The following is a 25,024-nucleotide window of genomic DNA, read 5'->3' as shown; positions in this document are numbered from 1 at the left end:
GTGTGTCACATGGGACTCTAAGTACTTTACATGGATTACCTTATTTAGTCTTCTTACCAAGAACCCAATGAGGTAGGTACTCTTTGTTACCACCATTTTACCAAAGAAGAAACTGAGGCACAGGGAAGTTAACTAACTAGAATAAAAGAAGTTAAGTTACAGCATTCAAAATATTTAAGTAGAGATTTGAGTACAGGTAGATTGATTTTGGAGGTCCTAGTACCTACCAAGACCATGTGGTTGGTAAGTAAATGGTACACCAAGACCTAAACTCAGATCTGGTAGACAGTCTCTAAATCACTGAGCAATATAGCTGATTAGTTAAGCTAATTCCATTTGATGGATTGTCTGGTAGAATGTGACGTGGTTATATACTTTTTTCAGAGCTAAATGGGGAAAAATAGAAAACACGCAGAGGTTATCAAGGATGAGGAAGAAATGAGTTCACTCATCCTGTTAGGATTGCCCCCGGCCAATTCCCCCAGCCACCTCCAGGATGTGATGGTGGCTTCCCAACCAGAAGAATGACTGAGTGGGGGTGGACAGTTTCATCCCAGAAGGAAGGATACAGCCTGAACCTAGAACCTAGAAACAGGGTCATATTAAGTAAGGAGTGTAGACTTTGGATCCGGATACCGCTTTCAAATCCTGCCTCTTCTGTCTGCATGGTGAGGCCTTAGTCAAGTCCCTCGGTATCTCTAAGCCTCAGTTTCCTCATCTGTAACATGGAGGAATATGACCCACGTGGAGGCTTTGTTGAGAGGATTAAATAAGGTGATTTCCAACATGTCCTGCACAAGAGGAGCACTTGACAATGGGGCAGAGACCCTCCTTTCCTTCAGCCTTAAGCTGGCGCTCTCCAAACACCTCTTCCTAGTAGCAGCCCCTGAATACTTCATGCTCTCATCTTGCATTCATACCCTCTGAAATCTACAACCATGAACATTCCTTGTACTCAACCAACTAAGAGTTTTCTACCCTACCCTCACTTCAAACACAGTCCAGCCTGGCCTCAAATGCAAATACTGCTGAATAATTTTAAAGTAACTTAAGAATTGGGAGTATGTGTTTTGAGGTATTTTGTTTGTCCACCTGTATCACCACTGGCATCATCTAAAATAAGCGAGGTCTTGGTTGAGTCTGAGTATTTCAAAGTGTTTGTTTCTAATCTAGTAATAGAACTTTTCATAGTACATGTGAATAAGAGAATCAAAGTCTGTTTTATGTTATGAATACACCATAACAAAACTGAATTGCTTGGCACTGTTTGGATCTTTTAATTACGAAATCAATGACAGAAGAGCCAATTAAGGAAGAGATGGATTTCTTCCAGGGGATTGTCTAAAGATGGAAAAGTATATTTTCAAAGGCATCTTGGGGAAACCTAGCTTGTCAGTTCAAGTAGGAGGTAGTTTAAGCCTTAGGCAGTGAATAAGCTAGTAGAGGACAGTGAGTTTTATGACTTAAGTCTCATTAAATTGCACTCATGTAAGCATGGTACATGGAATGAGAAAGTGCTGAAAATGATGGTGACTGTACTTGGATTCAAGTCCGGTGCTTTAAGGGACTGTAGATGACCTTGATCATATGGCTGCTGCCTTCTTTCAACAAGGCTAGCAGGAGAAAGAAAAGGCACAAATGGCTCTGTTTGTAAAGTACAGTGTAGTCTGAAAACGCACGTGCTGAGGACAATCTTGTGCAAGTAAGACTCTGAGCCAACTGCGTGTTCACTGTCTCTAAAGCAACGTAGGAAAATAAGAGCGGCAGCGAGTGTTTCCTTCCGCTTTTAATTTAATTTCACTTATACTAAAAGAATGAGTCCCTAGGACTCTTGGGCAGCAGCGCCATTGGCCAAAATCCTCATTTTTTATCTTTCAAAAATGCCTATCCACCCTCAATCTCTGTTCCTCAGCTTGTTGCACTGTGAGCCTATTTTAATCATAAGACACAGACAGAGGTGGCTGAATATTAGAAAATCTAGGTGAGCTCTTTGAAAGAACTAAGTTCCCTGCCTTTTTAGTGACCGTGATCGTTAGGAGGCTTTGTGCTTTATTTGGACTGGCCCTTTTCTCCTTTTTTTGACAGGCAGTCTTGCAAGGCTGTCCTTTGTACCCTGTAACCTGTCAGCAGGAGAATGGGGCACAGCGGAGAGGGAATGATGAGAAGCTGTCTTCTTGAGAGAGGAGAGCTAAAGCAGCTGCTGACAGCTTCCCCCGTGTGAGGAGGCCACACATGTCAACATCGAGATCCCATACTTTGGGGAAACTTTATCCTTTACTGAAAATAATAAACCATGATGGCAATATTTTATGATGTGTTGATCATCCAGAGTGAAAACAACTTCTCAGGAAATAACAAAACAGGATGGTCTTAGAGAAGCGTGGTGGAGGATAAGAAGAGATACCATTGTTAGCCCAACCCCTGATTTATGTGGGTATCTTTAATCTCTGCTTTGTCCTTCACATGAGGATAAAATTCGTGGTCAGAGGTCATCATGAGTGTTTAAATTATTTTTACAGTATAATTTAATGGGAGGGAGCCCATTAGATCCCTAGAGTTCAGAGACCATCCCGTCTCCCCTCCCCACACCTATCACCATTGGCTGTTTGGCCGTTGCAGGTCACTCAACCTGTTTCAGACACCATTTGTATGTCTTTGTATAAATCAGGGATCCCCATTTAGGGCTTTTACTCATTATACCACATTTCATATTCATAGATGCTGAAGCCCCCTCCCCCCAACCCCTCTGAACCCTGTAAACTCTTGGCCTACCAACCCCATCCTTTCCTGTTTAACTGTGGAGAAAACAGTAAATGTCAGTGTCTTAGTCACTACTGACTGCTGTGACAGAATACCATAGACTGGGGGACTTACACAACAAAGGTTTACTTCTCAGTTCTGGAGGCTGGAGGTCCAAGATCAGGATGCCAGCATGGTCAGGTCTTGGCGAGGGCCCTTTTCCTGTTTATGTCTTTACGTGGCCTTCCTTGGAGTGTGCACACGGAGAGATCCTTTGTCTCCTCCTCTTTTTATAAGGACCTTAATCCCATCATGAAGCCCTCATCCTCCTGACCTAATATAATTCTAATTATCTCCCAAAGACTCTATCTTCAGATACCATCACATTGGGGGTTAGGGTTTCAACCTCTGAGTTTTGGGGGACACAAAGATTCAGTCCATAGCAATGAGTATTTGAAAAACAGAGATTAAGGGGTGAAGAAGAATTAGGTATATCTGCTTTAGCCTTAGTCTCTTAGCTGATTCATATATAACCCATAATGCACAACTGTCATAATTTCTAGTTATTGGAAAATAATAGGCTACATACGTCCTTGATGCAGAAATGCGTTAAATATAATGTGAAGTTAATAAGATAGCTCACAATAATCTGGTACTAATGAAGCTAAATTAATACCAGTTTAGAATTTAAAATCAAGAATAACAGCAACTGAAAATTTACAACTAAGTCATTGTAACACTGATGAACCTTTAGCTCAGTGTTGTCCAGAGAATTGCAGAATTCCAGCTCTGTTGATGTGCCAGTGGTTGTCGGGAGCATCCAGAGTTGTCAGGACTTCATTGGCAGCCATACTTCCTGATAGAATACCTCATTGTCAACTCTAAGTAATTTACTAATTTTAGGTTATGAATACTAAAGTTTAGCATTGGTATTCTAAATACCAGTTCTTGACCCACTGAATCTGTTAGGAATAAGTAACCCCTTTTGTAGGGGAAAGTCTGTGGTATTTCATGTCAATTGCCAAAAGAATGTTGCTTTGGGATTGGGAATCTATTCTTTTTTTTTTCTTTTGAGGAACAATTTCTCTATTTTATTTTACTATTTTTTTTCGACGTCATTGTTTTTTTTTTGTGTGTGTGTGTGTGTGTGTTAGTTTCTACTTTATAACGAAGTGAATCTATTCTTGATCAGGAAGGAGCAGGCCCGTGGGGCCCTGGAGGACCTAGAGTTTATCGTGAAGATTACCTTTATCAAGGACTGTCTTTTCCATAGTTGCATCCTAACTTCTAGCACAGTCCTTGGCAATAACAAGTTCACAATAACTTTTTATGAATAATATGTAATAACATACATATCTGTTGAAACTGTAACTGTATATATCTGAATAGTATATACACAGCTGCCAAAACTATAATAAAATACTGCATATGTAGCACATTCTATAGAACTATTTTGACCTAAATTTTTTAACAGCCTTTTTTTTGCCAGTAAACTTACCGGGGGTTTAGCTGTAACTCATACATTCCTGCATAGCCCATTCAAAGCTCTAAAAATAACAGCCTCTTTTTTTAGAACAGGTGAATGTATGGATTTCCTTTTGATAGGCAGACCCTGACCTACACATTCTCGATACAGACACAGCCCTTGCTCCCGCTACAGCTCGGGAGGCTCTTCTGCTCTCCTTCCCCCACCCCCCCAGCACTGCAGACATAGCACAGCGGAGGCGGCACCTCCTTTCAGTTTTCTCCACCTCCTCCAGGAGCTCCCCCCGCCCCCCCCCACCGAGTTCTGCCTTTCCGAAGCCCCATCCTCAGTGCAAGTAGGTGCCTCTGTGAAAGAAGAGATACAAAGGTTGTGAAGAGGAGAAAGAAAAGCCAAGCCTTTCACCCGCTGGAGACACCCTGAGGGCGACCTCTGGACCCCACCTTACTGTTGTGTTGCCCACGCCCGCCATTAACCAGTGCTAAAGATGCAGAGAAAACGATTCCCTTTTTGACGACCCCTCACCCCTTCTGCTAGAGTGCTTGTCACTTCTCCCAAGTCAGAGCTCCCTTCCTCTTCTTGGTTTCAGCCCCCATCCCAGCCTCTCCGTGGGCCTGGAAGCCTCGGGCCAGCCTGGTCTTCCTCCTCTGGGCTGGCCTTGCTGCCCCACGCTAGAGCTTGGTGAGTCCTGGGGACAGGAGCCCTGTCCTGCTCCCTGGCCGCCTCCATAGGAAGTGTTGTGATTTCCACGGTGGCTGCATTTTTATCAGAAGCCCTGTTGTACAGAGTGGTTTGGCTCCGTAGCGCTTTTTGGTTTGTTATGATTCAACAGGCTTTTGTGCAGCAGCCAGGGGACTAACCACCACGTAGAGAATTGTTTCTTTGGGGAAATATATTGTGAGTCCCAAACAGTTCTCAAACTGTTGGAACACAACTCCATTTTAGGTGCCAGTGTTTTATTTTTGTATTATGGAATTTTATGGTGATGAAAGGATAATGAGATCACTGCTGAGCTTTCAACTTGCCATTTGTACGTAATGCGGTTTTCCTTCCTGAATCCTGGGCAGAAACTTATAACAACACAAATGCCTATCAATAAGAGAGTGGATGAATAATATTCTATTCACGTAATAGTCACACAAGAGTTTGGATGAATCTTAGCAATATAACCTTAAGTGGGAAAAAAAAAATCTCAAAAGATTAGCTACAGCCCTATATCTTGTATAGAAATTTTTAGATAATTAAAATTAAAATGTTTTATAATCTTTATAAGGACAATAAAATTATATTTAAAAGGAAGGTAGAGTGATGAACATGGTTCAGATTGGAGCTTACGGCAGGTGGGGGCAGGGAATGCTGGGTAATCGCATGGGGCCTGAGGATTCGACATGGTTGTTTTTAAATAATCCAACTCTTGTCTGGGGCGGTGAGCTCATGGGTGCTTATTATGTTAATATAAACAAAATTCTGTGCACTACATCCAAAGAGAGAAAAAAATAATACATTCTTTTTTCTTTTTGGTTTGAGAGATAAGCACTTCCATTACTATTGTCGAATAGAATCGAATAAGAACAAATGACAGTATCCGTTTTCTTAGTAAATAGCTCTATGAGAGAATCACTCCTTGACTTTGAAACCAATCTCAGTATGTCCAGTAGGTCAGCAGAAGCATGGCAGCACCTGCTGTGGGGAGAGGGGTCACGTAGCTAGTGAGATGGCCTGGCTGACCACCGGGCTTCGGTCTTTGCTGGTCCTGCGTACGGAAGTTGCTTTAGGAGTCACCTGAGAGGAATTAACAGTCCTGTTAATTGCTCTGGCATCCAAGTGACGAGGTGGGAAGGGCACCAGACACAAATCCAGGTTGTGTCCTGGCTCTGTTCCTCTCTTCAAGGGCGCCTAAGCAAGTGCCTTGCTTTGCGGTATGGTTTTCTCACCTGCAGAGTAGCCAATATCACCCTATTTTATTGGGTTGATCACAACTCTTACGAAATAATAGGTGTAACATTGCAAACTGTCAGGCAGCTTATGTGAAGTTATTGCTGCAAGTAGACATACTTCCACAGTTTTTTTCTGTTTCCTTCATGTTTTATATATATAAAATATCCACTTTGAGTATCATTTAGAAATAATATTTTGTAAATGGTCATTTTACTCTGTAGTAGGCTGAATAACAAACATGAAAGATATTAGACCTTAATCCCTGAACCTGTAATTATACCTTATTTAGAAGATGGGTATTTTTTGCAGATGGGATTAAGTTAAGGATCTTGAAATGGGGAGATTATCCTGGATTATCCAGGAGGGCCCTAAATGCAGCCATCAGTGTCCTTATAAGAGTGAGCCAGAAGGAGATTTGATACAGAAGAGGAGAAGACAGCATGAAGACAGAGGCAGAAATGAGAGTGAAAAATGCCTTTAGCCCCCAGAAGCTGGAAGAGGCAAGAAAGGGATTCTCCCCTAGAGCCTCCAGAGGGAGGGTAACCCTGCTGACATCTTAACTTCAACCCAATGAATCTGATTTCTGACTTCTGACTTAAGACTCTCAAAAGGATTAAACTTCTGTTGTTTTAAGCCACCTAGTTTGGGGTTATTTGTTACAGCATCCACAGCAAACTAATACATTCACATTAACATGTTTTTGAAAATTATATAATTTTCTAAAACACTCTCAAGGATGTCAAAGTTTCATAGTGTTATGAATCAGTTCAATAACTTTGTCCTTTTTAATTTTAATGTAATAAAAATGAATATTTAAAATACTACATTTTTGAGGGCAGAAGTTATAGTTAGGCATTTTTCTGTCTCCCAATAATCAGCGCACTGCCTTGCACAGAGTCAATGCTCAGTAAATAGGAAAACTACTTTCATGCAAGAAAAAGGAGATGGCAATCAATCTGGGCATGTGTTATATGTCATATATGACACATATATCTGTCATCGAGTTTTAATTGGCCTCAAGTTTGCAGCCCAAGTAAAGAACATCAGTGGATGAATGGAGTATTTCTTTTATTATTATTATTATTCACATCCTGCCAGTTTTGAGAAATGATTTGAAGCCTCTTGCTGTAAGAGACACCTGGGGTATAAGACTGTAAAAGTAAGGACAGGAAAGCAGGTGCTGGTGGGCGAACTCTGACTTACAGAATGCTGAGCCAGTCCTCCACGCAAATCGTTGTCATCTGTACTAGCTCCCGATATGAGATGCCCACCTCTCTTCCAAATGCTATCTGAACAAATAATCTTCCACAGGTACTCTAAATGAAGGTGTACCTGTAGTGATTACTTCCCACCTACTGCTTGTACTTTTTTGGTTGAAAAATCCAGTTAGAATGTCTTTAAAAGCAGTGCTTCTGAAACTTAAGTTTGTGTATGAATCACCCAGGGTTTGTGTTGAATTATAAATTCTGATTCATCAGGTTGGGAGTGGGGCCTGAGCTTCTTTCTGTAGGTGATGCTGATGCTGCTAGTTTATGGACCACACTTTGAACAGCAAGGCTCCATCCAGCATCTAGTGTTCCTACCTCCAAGTGCCTCTCCCTGGGTGTCCTTCTTTTTTTGCTTTTTTGTGCCACTGCTTCAGGCAGCCAGCCTAGTTCTGCTGCATTTGCTTGGCAACATCGCCCCCTGCAGCCTCAGCAGCCTCCACCCTCAGGCTCCTGAACAACGTGCAGGGACATTTCCGTCCCTGTGGCTCACACAGCGGGGAGCTGGCAGTCTGAAGCTCCGTCAGAATAACATCACTCAGTGAAAAGAAGAGAGAAGCCGTTGAGATGCGAGTGAAATCGATGAGGGAGTCAGGGTTTAGAGAGACAGGGAATAGAAACGGTAGGAGGAAGGGGAGACGGAAAAGAAGGAAAATTTTGTTGGAGGGAAACATATTTTAAATGAGCTGCTTTCCTGCAGAATTTTCCAGTTAAGAGCGTTTCCTGGAGTAGTTTCAAATTTAGTTTCTAGGTATCCTCTAATTTCTATAACAGCCAACTGCTTGTTTTGTTCATTCATCTATTGAAAATCTTTTGTAGCCCTCTGGACCCAGGCTGAAGACTTTAAAAAAAAGAAATCTATATACCGTCTAACTAAACTGAGGGCCTCTGAGAGATGGCCTAGTTAGATGGGGCCAGTCAGCGAGCCCAACCCTTGCTGTTAGAATCACTGGGGAGGTTTGGAAAATTCCGCATACCTAGCCTGCACCTTGAACCAATTAAATCAGAACTTTGAGGTGGGTCCCAGTCTTTAGTATTCTTTTTTAATCTGTATTTTTTTCATGCTTCCCAAATGCTTCCCACATGCAGCCAAGCACCACTCAGCCAGACCTTTATCTTCTAGCCGGTGAACTGAACTCACTTTAAATAAAACTCTTAAGAGCTGTCCTTTATGTATTTGGGTTCCTTCTCATCTAAACCTTTGTCATGTTGAAAACTCTGCAGTGTATTTTGGAAACACCATCTTTTTCAATCCCGCAACTTCAGTTGAGCAGCTGATTAAATAGTCAAGCAGCTTTCTGAAGCCCCAGCAGCTTTTCATTTTCTTGGTCCAGTGGCTCCCCCTGCTGGCCTGTCCTAGGTAAAGCTCCCTGCTCTGCAGAATCTCACTGCAGGTTATGCTGCTCTAACCCAGAATCACACAGCACGTTAAAGCAGCGTTTCTAATCGCACATTCAACTTGTATGTCGTTGGCCATTGCCAAAAATGAAGTCCTAACACGCTAACCCCTTATCTGGTGGCACTTTAGGGAAGGCCTAAGGCGTGATGGAGGAAAGGAACTGTATATATGTGTGTGTGTGTACACAGACATACATAATACACACACACCATATACATGCATATATTTTGCTTATCTTGCTACTAGAAAATATTCTGATATCAGCCATTGATTGTGCTGGTTCCCTGCAAAATAACTGCCATTGATATATACTTTGGATAGAAAATGGGGAAGGAAAGCTTTCATCCATACCTTCTCTACCCCCTTTCATATATATACCCTTTTCCTTATCAACTCACTTCTCCCTATCTGCCCCATAAGTTATAATTACAGCCAAATATAAACAAAGGTAGAGGTAAATGCATGACCTCATCTTATGGCCCAAACTCTTGGTCATAGTGTTACATCAGACTTTCACTGCACACGACCCTTGTGTATAGGGAGACAGAAGTTTATCCTTATTATATCTGAATGCAAAATGTGGTGCAGCCCAACCCTTCGTCTGATGAAGCCTCATGAGGCTGTCTACTCCATTTTATACAGCTCTTGTCATTAGTATGCCCTTCTTTGTCTTTTACTAGTATGTTACCCCGTTGGCCCTCAGCACAGCGTAAACCAGCCCCCCTCAGCATTGCAGTTACTTGATCTGTGACGTCCCAAACTGTTTCTTTCTCAGGGGTAAACATTTCCAGTCCACCTCATGGGGCATGGGTCCACCACCCCCTGACCTTTCTGGGTACATTCCTTATTTATTTTTGTTCCTCTTCACAGGTAGTACCTGGTGCTGGTGCAGCAATCCAGATGGGCCCTGACTAGTGTATAGTATGATTCAAGGGTGAAATTGGTATTCCTTGTGTACTGCTGCATAACAATATTACCGCAAACTTAGTGACTGAATGCACACTTACCATCTCACAATTGCTGTGGGTCAGGAATCCAGGCCTGGCTTAGCTGGGTGCTCTGCTTCAGGGTCTTCCAGGGCTGCAGTCAAGGTGTCAGCTGGGCCTGCAGTCTTATGTGAGGGTCTCCTGGGGAAGGCTTTGCTCCCATGCTCATGTGGTTGTAGACAACATTCAGCTTCTGGCAGACTGCTGGACAGAGGGCCTCAGGTCCCTGCTGGCTGTTGGCTGAGGCTGCCTTGAGTTCCATGTCCTGCAGCCCTCCTCATGTGACTGCCTACTTCCTCAAAGCCAGCGAGGGAGAGAGTCTCCTAGCAAAATGGGAGCCAGCATCTCACACAATGTAATCACAGAAGTGGCATCTCATCACTTTGTCTGTATTCTGTTGGTGAGAAACAAGTCACTGGTCCCATCCACACTCAAGGGGAAGGGCATGAACACCAGGAGTCAGGGATTAAGGGGCCACCTTCAAGTCAGCCCACCCCCATCTCCTTTCATTTCCACTGGATGGTCTCATGGAATTTGTACTCAGCTAAAAGCCTTGGATCTTTTTTTATACAAATTGTTGCCTTCCAGGTCTTCCCATCTTGAACAATTAATTAGTAGAACCTAAATACTGGACTTTATGTTTATTGCTATTGGGTTTCCCTGTTAGGTTCAGCCGGTTGTTCCTACCTGATTAAATATTTTTTAATAGAAGGGATATTACATATCACTTCTATTTTGTGTCACCTGAGAATGTAAGATATTTTTCTATGTCTTCCTTTAAGTCACTGATGAAAATGCCAGAGAGGTTGGTATTGGTACCGTGTGTGTGTGTGTGTGTGTGTGTGTGTGTGTTGGACTAGAGAGAGAGAATTAAAAAAAAAAAAAAAAAAAGCCTTGCTCCTAATGCTTAGAATCTCCTTCTAGAGACTGGTTAGTTGGCTGTGAATCATTTAACACCATCTGAGCCACATTCTCTGATCCTCCTGGGAGCATAATAGCACAGCTCTTAAGAACATAGTCTCTCTAATCAAACCAACCTGATTTTGAATTCCAGCTCCACCCACTTGATAAATTATTTTTCTAGAGCACTCACAAGCAGGGTAAGAGTTAGGAAGTTCTGCTTTCTCCCTGGCTCATCTTTGAAGTTTACACCAGAGCAGAGTGTGTAACATCCAAGCTGAGTTCTGCTGAGCTTCTTCACAAGTTTCATTTAGGACTTCTCACCGAGGAACCAGAAAAAAATCTTCAAGAACCTAAAGTAGTACAGCTGTGAAGCAATCATGATTTGAGAGACATTGTATGTGTGGACTTTCAGAGTGTCAGTTTCAAAATCATGAAAGTTATTTGGTTGTTCTCCATTTCCTTAGAGCCATTGCTAAGTCAGTTTGAAATCGTCAACACCACAGTAGAACTTGCAGCTTGGAAAACAGAAAACTCCAAGCTGGGAACCCAGCACGTTCCATCCCCATCACTTCATTAGTATAGACTTGTGTGAGCTGGGTTTATCCACGCTCGATAGGCCAGAATCCCCCTGTGCTAGCGTATCTGTTAGAGACCTCCCAGACTTCTGGACCCAGGAAAGCTATTAGGAGTCCTTGTTCTACTTCAACCACAGGCGTTGTTCAAGGAAGGCCCAGGGACTCATTTTTAGCAGCCCTGGGGCCTGTGCAAAAGCAAAGACTAGCGAATGTGAGAATTAGTGGAGCTATTAATAATTTGGAAGGGCAAGTCAATGTTTCTGACAGACACTAATTCTTGAACTCTGAACTCTGGAAGTTTAGAATTCACTTTTCTTCGTTATTTGGTGTTTCATCAGAGAGGCCCTCTTTTTCTCAGCGTCTTCCTCTGCCCATCATAGAGGCTGACATGATGGGTGGGATTTATGCTGTACCTGTGAGCACATAGGTAAGACCAGAAGAGTAAGTTTGAGGTCATTAAATTATAGTTCCTCAGAATCAGATAGTATAAACCTCTACTGAGAAGGTGAGATAGTCCCTTGTTTTTCTTTTTTTTTTTTTTTTTGGTCACACTGTACACTTTATTTTTTATTTTTTATTTTTTTTTAGAGAAACAAACAGTTTTTTTATGACGCTATTTACAGTCACCTTTCAGCACCTCAATATTCTAAGACAATATATAATGATTTACATAATTTCTCTCTATAACATCATAATTTGCTTCAAAAATCTTGCTTCCAGAAGAAAATTCTTATTACTTAACATGAATCCCTATAATATTTATTGTAAAAATGCCAATTCTACTATTAATAATAGAGTAATAAAGTCAGTAATATGTCTGTGTAATAATATGCAGTGAATAACAGTTTATCTTGTCATCAACTTAATAAAGTCCAAACATTCCCAAAGCAACCAGAATTTTGAGAATTACAGAGTCTGGATATCAATGCTTGCAATTACCCAGTTGTCTGCTAGAAAGCTGGTACAAACTGGCACTGACATTTTTAAGTGACTTTGGGAATCACTTTTACATATAAAAAATTCAATTAAAAAAATCAAAGAAAAATATATGGTATTCCAAGCATTGTTCCTTATAATATTTCAACTTTTTGCATTGATTAAAATACAATCTGAGACAGAGTAAAACTGTGTTCAACAATTTCCAGAAATACATATAGTATCCATACATATGAAAAGACCCACCTCAATAAAACAAAATAATATTGAATATTTCAAACATTCAGAAGCATATGAATGCATTAGAAAAGGTCTTTAAAAGCTACATAATAAACCAGTAGTTAATTCAGGAGAGGGATCTAGGTTTGAGTAAGGTCAAAGGTGAATTTTTAATTTCTGTTGATTTTTTTTTCAAAGATCAAATATATATATATATATATATATATATTTTTAGACAGTAAATATGGTCTATTTTTGCTTCTTTTCAATAGAATACATTTGATCACTTTTTTTTTTTATACAGCAGGTTCTTATTAGTCATCAATTTTATACACATCAGTGTATACACGTCAATCCCAATCGCCCAATTCATCACACCACCACCCCCACCCCCCCGCAGCTTTCCCCCCTTGGTGTTCATACGTTTGTTCTCTACATCTGTGTCTCAACTTCTGCCCTGAAAACCAGTTCATCTGTACCATTTTTCTAGGTTCCACATATTTGCGTTAATATACAATATTTGCTTTTCTCTTTCTGACTTACATCACTCTGTATGACAGTCTGTAGATCCATCCACGTCTCAACAAATGACCCAATTTTGTTCCTTTTTATGGCTGAGTAATAGTCCATTGTATATATGTACCACATCTTCTTTATCCATTCGTCTGTCGATGGGCATTTAGGTTGCTTCCATGACCTGGCTATTGTAAATAGCGCTGCAATGAACATTGGGGTGCATGTGTCTTTTTGAACTGCAGTTTTCTCTGGGTATATGCCCAGTAGTGGGATTGCTGGATCATATGGTAATTCTATTTTTAGTTTTTTAAGGAACCTCCATGCTGTTCTCCATAGTGGCTGTATCAGTTAACATTCCCACCAACAGTGCAAGAGGGTTCCCTTTTCTCCACACCCTCTCCAGTATTTGTTGTTTGTAGATTTTCTGATGATGCCCATTCTAACTGGTGTGAGGTGATACCTCATTGTAGTTTTGATTTGCATTTCTCTAATAATTAGTGATGTTGAGCATCTTTTCATATGTTTGTTGGCCATCTGTATGTCTTCTTTGGAGAAATGTCTATTTAGGTCTTCTGCCCATTTTTCGATTGGGTTGTTTGTTTTTTTAATATCGCGTTGCATGAGCCGTTTATGTATTTTGGAGATTAATCCTTTGTTCGTTGATTCGTTTGCAAATATTTTCTCCCATTCTGAGGGTTGTCTTTTCGTCTTGTTTATGGTTTCCTTTGCAGTGCAAAAGCTTTTAAGTTTCATTAGGTCCCATTTGTTTATTTTTGTTTTTATTTCCATTACTCTAGGAGACGGATCAAAAAAGATCTTGCTGTGATTTATGTCAAAGAGTGTTCTTCCTACGTTTTCCTCTAAGAGTTTTATAGTGTCCGGTCTTATATTTAGGTCTCTAATCCATTTTGAGTTTATCTTTGTGTATGGTGTAAGGGAGTATTCTAATTTCATTCTTTTACATGTAGCTGTCCAGTTTTCCCAGCACCACTTATGGAAGAGACTGTCTTTTCTCCATTGTATATCCTTGCCTCCTTTGTCATAGATTACTTGACCATAAGTGCGTGGGTTTACCTCTGGGCTTTCTATCTTGTTCCATTGATCTATGTTTCTGTTTTTGTGCCAGTACCATATTGTCTTGATTACTGTAGCTTTGTAGTATAGTCTAAAGTCAGGGAGTCTGATTCCTCCAGCTCTGTTTTTTTCCCTCAAGACTGCTTTGGCTATTCGGGGTCTTTTGTGTCTCCATACAAATTTTAAGATTTTTTGTTCTAGTTCCGTAAAAACTGCAATTGGTAATTTGATAGGGATTGCATTGAATCTGTAGATTGCTTTGGGTAGTATAGTCATTTTCACAATATTGATTCTTCCAATCCAAGAACATGGTATATCTCTCCATCTGTTGGTATCATCTTTAATTTCTTTCATCAGTGTCTTATAGTTTTCTGCATACAGGTCTTTTGTCTCCCTAGGTAGGTTTATTCCTAGGTGTTTTATTCTTTTTGTTGCAATGGTAAATGGGAGTGTTTTCTTAATTTCTCTTTCAGATATTTCATCATTAGTGTATAGGAATGCAAGAGATTTCTGTGCATTAACTTTGTATCCTGCAGCTTTACCAAATTCATTGATAAGCTCTAGTAGTTTTCTGGTGGCATCTTTAGGATTCTCTATGTATAGTATCATGTCATCTGCAAACAGTGACAGTTTTACTTCTTCTTTTCCAATTTGTATTCCTTTTGTTTCTTTTCCTTCTCTGATTGCTGTGGCTAGGACTTCCAAAACTATGTTGAATAATAGTGGTGAGAGTGGACATCCTTGTCTTCTTCCTGATCTTAGAGGAAATGCTTTCAGTTTTGCACCATTGGGAATGATGTTTGCTGTGGATTTTTCATATATGGCCTTTATTATGTTGAGGTAGAGTCCCTCTATGCCCACTTTCTGGAGAGTTTTTATCATAAATGGGTGTTGAATTTTGTCAAAAGCTTTTTCTGCATCTATTGAGATGATCATATGGGTTTTCTTCTTCAATTTGTTAATATGGTGTATCACATTGATTGATTTGCGTATACTGAAGAATCCTTGCATCCCTGGGATAAATTCCACCTGATCATGGTGTATGATCCTTTTAATGTGTTGTTGGATTCTGTTTGCTAGTATTTTGTTGAGGATTTTTGCATCTATATTCATCAGTGATATTGGTCTGTAATTTTCTTTTTTTGTAGTATCTTTGTCTGGTTTTGGTATCAGGGTGATGGTGGCCTCATAGAATGAGTTTGGGAGTGTTCCTTCCTCCGCAATATTTTGGACGAGTTTGAGAAGGATGGGTGTTAGCTCTTCTCTAAAAGTTTGATAGAATTCACCGGTGAAGCCATCTGGTCCTGGACTTCTGTTTGTTGGAAGATTTTTAATCACAGTTTCAATTTCATTACTTGTGATTGGTCTGTTCATATTTTCTGTTTCTTCCTGGTTCAGTCTTGGAAGGTTATACCTTTCTAAGAATTTGTCCATTTCTTCCAGGTTGTCCATTTTATTGGCATAGAGTTGCTTGTAGTAGTCTCTTAGGATGCTTTGTATTTCTGCGGTGTCTGTTGTAACTTCTCCTTTTTCATTTCTAATTTTATTGATTTGAGTCCTCTCCCTCTTTTTCTTGATGAGTCTGGCTAATGGTTTATCAATTTTGTTTATCTTCTCAAAGAACCAGCTTTTAGTTTTATTGATCTTTGCTATTGTTTTCTTTGTTTCTATTTCATTTATTTCTGCTCTGATCTTTATGATTTCTTTCCTTCTGCTAACTTTGGGTTTTGTTTGAGGGAGGGAGTGAAAGCACGTCCTTCTACTCTGCCATCTTGGTTCAGGCTCCCATTGTTTTTCTTAACAGATGCTAAAAGTCCAGGAAATCACAGAGACACCCTTTGGGAACTGTATACATGTGAATATAGGGAAGTGAGACCATTTTGTAGCTGCTATTTTGGTATTTGCTTTCTACAAATGTATATATGCTAAATGTTTTTCTTGATCTTAAATCCCTCTCCCAGGATCCATATCTGTATTTCCACCTGTCCTTTAAAGTCCCTTTGTCTTGACCTGCAGGGATTTCTAACATTTAATAGGCCCAGAACTAAACTCATTGCCCTCAGCCCCCAATCTTGCATTCTTGATTTCAGCTTTCTTGTTCCCTATCGACTGGCTCTTAAACAGTAAGAAATGCATTTTACATCATGACTCACAATGCACACATACATATGTACATGCACAGATATAACTTGAATAAAAGTTGAATAAAATGTTGCTTCATAAAAACAACATGCATCTTTACCGTGTCTGTTACCCTCTGACATCTTCTCTTGGATTTCATCTTTTGAAAAATGCTGATATCAACACTCTAAATGAAATTTACAATCCTCCAGTGGGTCATGTGACCTGCAGTTTGTGAAAACTTGAAAGAGAGATAAAATGCAGTCTTCATGCATTCAGTATCTGGCCCTAGCCTCCCATCCCATAACCCAGCCAACAATAAAGCCCACCAAACTTCACGCTGTTACCCAGACACACCATTCATTCATTCCTTCATTCATTCAACATTTACTGTGTGCATGTTTGGTACCAGGCACACGGTAGGCACTAGGGATCCAGAGATAAATGTCATGGTCTCTACTCGGAGGTCCATGGTCCGGTGGAGAGACAGATGAGTGATCTAACACTTATGAGGCAGTGGGTGGTCCTATAATGGAAGTCTGCACAAAGCCCTCAGAGAACACAGAGATCACAGCAGGTAACTTGGACCAGAGAGTCCAGGAAGTCTTTCAGGAAAAGGTGACCCATGAAGCTAGAAACAGAGGTAGGAGTTAACCTGGCCAGTGGAGACAGGGTATTCCAGAAGAGGAAACCACCTTGGGAAGGCATGGGGGAGGAGCATCATGAGAACTTAAACAATGGAGATTATTTTGATACAGCCTTTCCTTATAACCAGAATACTCAGCTGTCCCTCCCCTCGGCTCCCCCCCCGCCCACTTTCTTTACTTGGCCAACCATCACTCTGTGTTCCCTCTCCCACTGAAAGATCCTCTCCCTGGCAACTTTTCCCCGCCCCCAGGTAGCCTCAAGCACACCCTGCTTTGGGCTCTTGCCTCCTTCTCCTCACACTTCTGAGAGAGCTCTTCTTATGTCGAAGGCCGCTCATCACTGCCCCACTCCTCTGTCTCACCAGGGTAGGAGCGAGCGCCTCAAGGCAGAGCCCAGTCTCATCCTGCTGTCTTCTGTGATGAACACAGTAAATGTTAACTGAGTGCAGAGATGAACCAACAAAGGGACAGGGAGACATACAAGCCACGGGCACAGGTTTAAGGCGAAGCAGCTTAAATGAACACATAGAGGACTTCTTCGCATATCACAGCATGTCGTTTCAAGACTGAGGGTGACCTCAGATATTAGAAGCCTGCTTATTTACAGATATGGGGACCACACTTTAAATGTTGAGGCACACATTTTACATGTTGAGATGTAATTATCTTCTGCACTGTTTTTTTTTTTTTTTCAAAAGATTATTTTTGACTTTTAGAGAGTACCTCTTTTTCCTTCTAACTTCAAAGTATCTTGGTAGTGGAATTTCTTAGTTATTAATACAAAGGAAAATCTGACATCAGAGGCAATACACACCCACTTTCCCGAGTGCACAAGTAGCCTATCATCTCTAACCATACATTTAACCCAAATTGCCTTTCCCAAAAAGGCTTTTACAGGAAGCAACATTGACTTCTAATGCTTCTTTTCCTTTGCCTACTTTCTGTTTCCTGTGCAAATGGCCTAGGAGTTGTTGACAGGAGAATAATTTGAGGTGTGGAATCTCATCAGTCAATGCTATAATAACTCAAAAAAAGTCATGTATTTTTTTCTTTGTAGGTAATTTTTATGGGATGGCCATAATATTTGATAATCACTTTGAAACAGAACACTGGATCTGGATGAGGATAGTGTCTGTGAAAAAGCTTTGTTAACATAAACATTGTAGAAACAGGTACAGTCAGGGTATCAATCATACCTTTATTAGGAGTGAGAGAACGAGTTTCACGTTCTGGCTGGACTTTTCATTGTTTATAAAACCTTAGAGGGTCTATTTCATATGTGATGGATTGGTCATGATCAAGATGTGATTTTGAGCTGAGAGTTTCTCCCTTTAGTTGCTAAAGTTTAATACTGTCAAACCCCTTTGTCCTTCATGCAGAATTCAGTGGGAGCTCAAAAGAGGAGCATCCCCCAGATGAGCTGTGTGCTGCCTGCGCACCTGACTGTCTCCCTCTCTTGAAATAATGATCAGAATTAGTGGAAAGAAAGGAGGACATGCCTTTTGCAGAGACACTGTTGTCACAGTTGTTTATGTCAGGCTTGTCTTTGTCTCTTTTCCTATCTTACAACTCTTGGAGCCCTCTCTCACCTATCGCCTTCCATCCCCACCCAGCCCATGAATAGTGTGACCTTGTTTGTGTAGATCTGCCCATTAATGTTAGTGTTAATTAGTGCTTGCAAGAACTGTATTGTCTGATCCCCTGAACACTGTGTTCACACCCAGTGTTTCAGTGAATTCCGTGTTTCAGTGAGGAACGTAATACATGTGTTTAACCCTGATTCGCCAGAGCAGGAAGCAGTGAGTGAGTCACTTGCTGTATGTGTGCCCTGCCTTGCCTTCACAACCCTGTACCCGCTAGGAAGTCTATGCATAAAGAGCCAGAGCTCTGTATTTCCTTATTGCCTAGCAGTACCTGCTAATCCTCAGAGATGAGTGAATAGGCGTCATTTCCCCCCATGATGTCTGCCATTCCTCCAGCTTTGCCAGCTTCTGGCTTTATCTCTTCCCCTTTCTAACTCATTTGACTGTCATATTGGTCCATCGTAGTTTGAGTTACAGTATTTGGCACTGACCCCCAGATCAGAGAATCCCTATGGAAAAAGTGGGTGGGCTGGATTCTCCTCCATTGCCAGCACCTCCTTGACCTGACCCCATTTTCTATGGGTGCTTTGAATAGTATCTGATCCTTACATAGTGCTTACTGCATACCGGGTAGTATTCTCCCATAGATGAAAAAGGTGCTGTTATCATCACCCCTAGTTTACAAAGGAGGAAGTTGAAGCTCGATGAAGCCCCATGGCTAGTTAGTAGGGGATCAGAGGAGTCTCTCTCCATGATCTGGGCTCCTAAACCTCTCGTCTCCACTGTCCTCCATCAGTGATTTACCATGATCATTGAGTGTAATAGCAACGGATGGTGGAACTGAAAATTCGAATAAAGTGTGCTCGTTATACGTGAAACGGAATTGCCTTTTAATGCCTTTGACCAGATCAAACATTGTGGGGATAGAAAAGTAGATGCGGAAAGAAGCTGGAAGTGTGGCTAGAGAAAGACAGTGTAGGGAGAACAGTATTTGGGGAGGAGGAAACTATATATCATGTGACTAAAGATGTTAACTCTAACAAATAGTATGGCCAGTGAAGAATGTGAGCATCCCAAGCTGTCTGTTCTGCTTCTTTGAAACATTCTGATGCCCAGACAGAGGATGTGGGGGAAGAAATGACAGAATTCTTAGAACTGTTAAATGATGACACGTCTGATACTAGAGTGAAGGACAAAAGCTCATGAAAGAATCATGAGGGACACATGCATACTTTATTCAGTTCCATGAAGATGACAGCTCATTCTTTGAGTCGTAAGCCTACTTACTAAGTTTGGAGTTGATAAAATGCAGCAGATTTAACTTGTCTTACCGCATTCAGCTGCATTTGTTAAAACACAAACATTCGACTTGGGTGGCTCTTTAGCTGGGTTTGTTTTACTGAGATAAAATCCCTGGCACAAGATAATGGAAAAAAAAAAAAAATTCAGAGTTTCATCATATGCAGTGTACTGTTTTCTGCACTGGAGAATCTTGAGTGCTTTGGAAATAATAAGTCTGTTTCCACAATTTCCTGCTCTCCACTAGGTTCTTGGAACGCCAAATGAGGACACGTGGCCTGGAGTTCATTCTTTACCACATTTTAAGCCAGGTATGTTTCACTAATTACAAATGACTGAGTGCTTCCGATATGCAAAGGGTGAATATATAAATATTCCCCCTCAAGCTAATATATTACCTGGGAGAATTCTGGTTACTTTTGCCATTGTGTATTCAACCTCTTATTGGAGTTGTCCTTTGGTTTTCACAGTTTATTTGTCGGCAAAGATAGACTGAATGACATCCCTCGTGAGAGTTTTTCACCCTATGTTCTTCGTTTGATTTGACTGACTAATCTTGAAGTAACCTTTCATTTCATCATCAGTTAGACTAGCATCCATGTCTATAAAGACAAACTTTAAATCAAGCTACTATAATCCATCTGTGTGACTTCTAGTAATAATACTAGGGAAAGTATTACATTGGAAAAAGGAGGGCTTCCCTGGTGGCACGGTGGTTGAGAATCTGCCTGCCAATGCAGGGGACACGGGTTCAAGCCCTGGTCTGGGAGGATCCCACATGCGGAGCAACTAGGCCCGTGAGCCACAACTACTGAGCCTGCGCGTCTGGAGCCTGTGCTCCGCATCAAGAGAGGCCGCGATAGTGAGAGGCCCGCGCATCGCGATGAAGAGTGGCCCCCGCTTGCCGCAACTAGAGAAAGCCCTCGCACAGACACGAAGACCCGACACAGCCAAAAATAAATAAATAAATAAATAAACTTGAAAAAAGGCCACAAGCAAAAATTTTTAAAAAAAGGAAAAATCATATTTTTATTTATTTTTTAAAAATCTAGTAATACATGGTCAATTAATTTGAGTTTAAACATATAAAATGTTCTATATGTTCAACATTCCATCTTTTTTAATGTTAAATATTTAAACCCCTAAACCAGAAAATCTGAGGGAAAATGCAGAACTTTTATACAAAATAAGTTGTCACTCTTTTCTTACCAGTGGGTGGCAGTCAAGAAACTTTCAGTTTTAATAATTACGCTTAATGGACGAAGAATCTCAAAATGGGGTATTTAATTTTTATAGGAGGGATGAAAGGTTTGGAATTGGAAATTTAATAAAAATTAGTGGAATGAATTATTGTAAAATAATCTTTTTGTTTTTTCTTCTTTTCTTGTTTACAAAACATGGATTATAAAATGCAGACCTACCATTAAATTACTGAAATGGATTTTATGGAAGATCTAATAGTCCATTATTTTATGAGGGAAAAGAGCTATGAATAATTACTATTACAGGATCCAAATATATTATTTTTCTCCCCTTCCTCTCTTTTGGGGGACCATCAGGAATAAGTTATCAATCCCAAAGAATGACTGAGGTTAGAAACTATTTTTACTCTTAATATTTTTCTTCTGAAAGTACACCGTGTGCTGAGAATTCTTTTATTTTCTTTGGCTGCCCCAAGGACCCTTTGCACTTTTACTGAAAATTCTAAATAACTTCTATGTTATGAAAGACTATAGATACTTAATTTAAGATGGATTTTTTTTTTCTTTTTTTTTAACTAAACAAGAAGCATCCTCTAAGTGCTCTCACTAATGGAGTTTAAGTGAGAACACAGCTCTTTATAAATGTTCCAGGTGTGGGTTCATAAAGAAGCCTAGCTTCCTCATGTTAATACCTAAAATCTTAAGTCCTAGGGAAATAAAGCAGAGGAGAATATGAAAAGGGTGTAAATGAATAAAGTTGATGCAGAAAGGAACAATTAAGATAGTCATTTGGCCCACCAAGTTTCTAGAGGAGAAAACATGTAGTAATTGGTTTATTTTGGTGTGAATAGAATTTATCTTCATCGACAACACACAAAAGCATTTTTAAAATGTGTCTGGAAAGTACTATGATGTAATGCAAATTGAACTAACAGATTGGGAACTTCATGAGATCGGACACTGTGACTAGTACATATTTTGGTTCAATGAGTGTCGGCTGCCCTGAATTATTTTATTGAATGTTTAAAACAGACATTATTTATGTGACTCTTCTGGTAGGCATATATAAATTAGGGTATATATATATATATATGTATGTATATATAAGTTATTAATATTATGTACAAGTGCAACCACAGACACATAATATATAAAAGGTAATGGGGGTCCAAAAGAATAACGTGTTTAGATGAATGTAAGGCATGGGTGCTGACTAGCAAAAAAGATACTCCAGGCAACGCTTGGTGCTTGTGGATGAGAGTAGATGTGATACATGCTTCCTGAGTCGCCCTGAGAGGAGTCAAGGAGAGACAAGATAATAGACTGAGGCAAAGGGAGCAAATCTACGAGCCTTTTCATGCAGCACTTAAGCAGACCCATCAGGGGAGTCCTGGGGAAGAAGATACACGCTCCCAGAGGAGAAAATATCAGTGCCAGGGTCCACCTGTCCCACCCCACTTTCCACCTCCTTATTCTACCCCCAAAGAGTGCCTTAGAAAGTCTGAGGGAAAAGAAGAAAGTCTGAGCCATGAGGACATACTTTGTTTTGCTTTGCTTGATAGACTTCATTTTTTAAGAGCAGTTTTATGTTCATAGCAAAACGGAGCAGAAGGTGCAGAGATTCCCCGTACATCCCCGGCCCTGGCGCATGTGCAGCCTCCCCCCTTATCAACATCCGCCACCAGAGTGGGGCATGCGTTACAGTTTGATGAACTTACGTTGACACATCATTATCACCCAAAGTCCATAGTTTACGTTAGGATTCGTTCTTGGTGTTGCACATTGTATGGTCTGTACAAAGTATAATGACATTTATCCACCATTACAGTATCACACAGAGTAACATCACTGCCCTAAAAATCCTCTGTGTTCTGCCTGTTTATCCCTCCCTCTTCCCTGAGCCCTGGCAACCACTAATCTTTTTACTGTCTCCATAGTTTTGCCTTTTCCAGAATGTCATACAATTGGAATCATCTGAAAAGGATGTTGCCTTTTCAGATTGGCTTCCTTCATTTACTAATATGCATTTAAGTTTCCTCCAGGTCTTTTCATGGCTTGATAGCTCATTTCTTTTTACCACTGAATAATATTCCGTTGTCTGGATGTACCCCTGTTTATGTATCCATTCACGTACTGAAGGACATCTTGCTTGTTCCAAGTTTGGGCATTTATGGATAAAAATGCTCTAAACATCACTGGCACTGGGTTTCAACTCCTTTGGGTAAATACCAAGGAGTGCAATTGATAGATCGGACAAATTATACTTTGCCCAATTTTTGAATAGATAATAAATTTAAGCAATTCAAAATGTCAAACCATATAAAAAAGGAGCACAGTACAAAGCCTCCCCACCCTGTCTGCCACCTGCCTACTTCCCCAGAACTATTGCCCCGACCACAGGCCCCCATTTATTAGTTTCTGTTATGTTTCTTTCCTTTATGTAAATGTAAGAAATTATGAATATATATTTTCATATTTCCCATATTAAACACAATTTTGGGTCTTGCTTTTCTCATTAATGCATCCTGTAGGTCCTCTCATGTCACTGTATAGAGGAGGCCAGTGTGGCTTCCCTCTTTTCCTGCAGCCACATTGTTTTACATTGTATGGATTTAACCTGTCCCTACTTACGGACATTTGGGTTGTTTCCAGTGTTTTTGCCATTATAAATATTATAACCCGTATATACACACATAAATATGCGCATCACATCTGTACAAGTATATCTGAAGGATAAATTACCAGAAGTAGGGTTGAAGAATTAGTAAGTATACAGTGACCCTTGAACAGCACGGGTTGAGCTGTATGGATCCATCATACGTGGATTTTTTTCATTAATACCCACTACAGTACTACATGGCGGTTGATTGAATCAGGGATGTGGAACCACAGATACCAAGGGCAGACTATAAATTATAGGCAGATTTTCGACTGCAGGAGAGTCAACGCCCCTATCTCCTGTGTTGTTCAGGGGTCAACTGTATACAATTATAATTTTGAACACTTCTGTCAAACTGTTGTCCAAAGGAGGGTACCAGTTGGCTCTGTTACCAGCAATACATGAGAACGCTTCTTCTCCACTCCACGCTTCTTCTCCACTCCAAACTTTTCAATTTTGCCTGTTAGGTGACAAAAAAATCTTAATATAATTTTAATTTGCATGCTTCTTTTATGACGAGGCTGAGCATCTTTTCATATGTTTCAGGATCACTTGTATTTCCTTTTCTGTGAGCAACTAATATCTTTTGCCAATTTACAGTAGAGTTACGTGTCATTTGTCATATTCTTACTAATTTCTAGGGGTTCTTTATATATTAGAGAAAGTATCCTTTTTCTATAAACAGGTTTTGCTTCCCTGGAATTTTTAAAAATGACTCTTTCTAATTTTTAAGCAATTTTGAAAATAATCCTCACTGTCATATCTTACTAGTCTTGTTTAACTTGTTTTGCCTCAAGAGAAAAAAATTCTGTGTTGGCTTAGAACAATTGTTAAGATTTTAAAAGAACAACTAGATAACAACTGGGATTGATTCTTTAGAATTTAGCCTGTATGTGTCCTCTTCTGCACTTATATTTATGCTAACACAAAATTCCTTAACTTCAGCTTATTCCCATAGCAACCAGGCAGCTGGGACAGGCCACAGCTGCATAAAATAAATAAATATATGTGTAACACACACGTGCGCACGTACACACACACGTGTGTGTTACATATAAGAAATCTAACCTTGGGAGCTGCCGCTTTCCCATCATTTACTTCTATTTAAATTTCTCTCAAAAGAAGTGGGAAGTGGGTCTGTGTCTTCTCTGAACCTGATTGCCTTCTCACTTCTTTTTCCTCACCCTCAGGTTCTGTGGTTTATGGTCTCAAAATTAGGGGTCTCTCCCTCTCCAGTCCCTCTCTGTCCTTCCTTCCCCCTCTCTCCCCCTTCTCCCCACCTCTCATACTAGAGTGTCTCCTTCTATCACTATCCTCAGGATGCTTGCTGTGGGCCAGCCTCGGAGGTGAAAGGTGACACCGTGGTATTCTTAGTACTTCAGTAATTCTGTCACCTTCGATGAGATTCATCACAGGCCAAACCCCATTCTCTATCAAAAAGTAAGAGTCTACTGCAAAATTACTACATTTTCCCTTTCAC

The 25,024-nt window shown here is 40.4% G+C and overlaps 1 protein-coding gene across 4 annotated transcripts in view; it reads left to right on the top strand.

Moving 5' to 3' along the window:
* The window catches only part of CDK14 (cyclin dependent kinase 14), a 595,554-nt gene that overhangs the window by 436,636 nt on the left and 133,894 nt on the right, over positions 1 to 25,024 (top strand). For all 4 annotated transcript variants that reach the window (XM_061198583.1, XM_061198580.1, XM_061198584.1 and 1 more), the window contains one exon: positions 19,931 to 19,994. In XM_061198583.1, the coding sequence (XP_061054566.1) occupies positions 19,931 to 19,994 (64 nt within the window). The remainder of the gene's footprint in view (positions 1 to 19,930; positions 19,995 to 25,024) is intronic.

Source organism: Eubalaena glacialis, chromosome 8, assembly GCF_028564815.1.
Source record: "Eubalaena glacialis isolate mEubGla1 chromosome 8, mEubGla1.1.hap2.+ XY, whole genome shotgun sequence".
In the NCBI taxonomy this organism is placed as follows: Eukaryota; Metazoa; Chordata; class Mammalia; order Artiodactyla; family Balaenidae; genus Eubalaena; species Eubalaena glacialis.
This window is presented reverse-complemented; position numbering and strand designations above follow the sequence as displayed.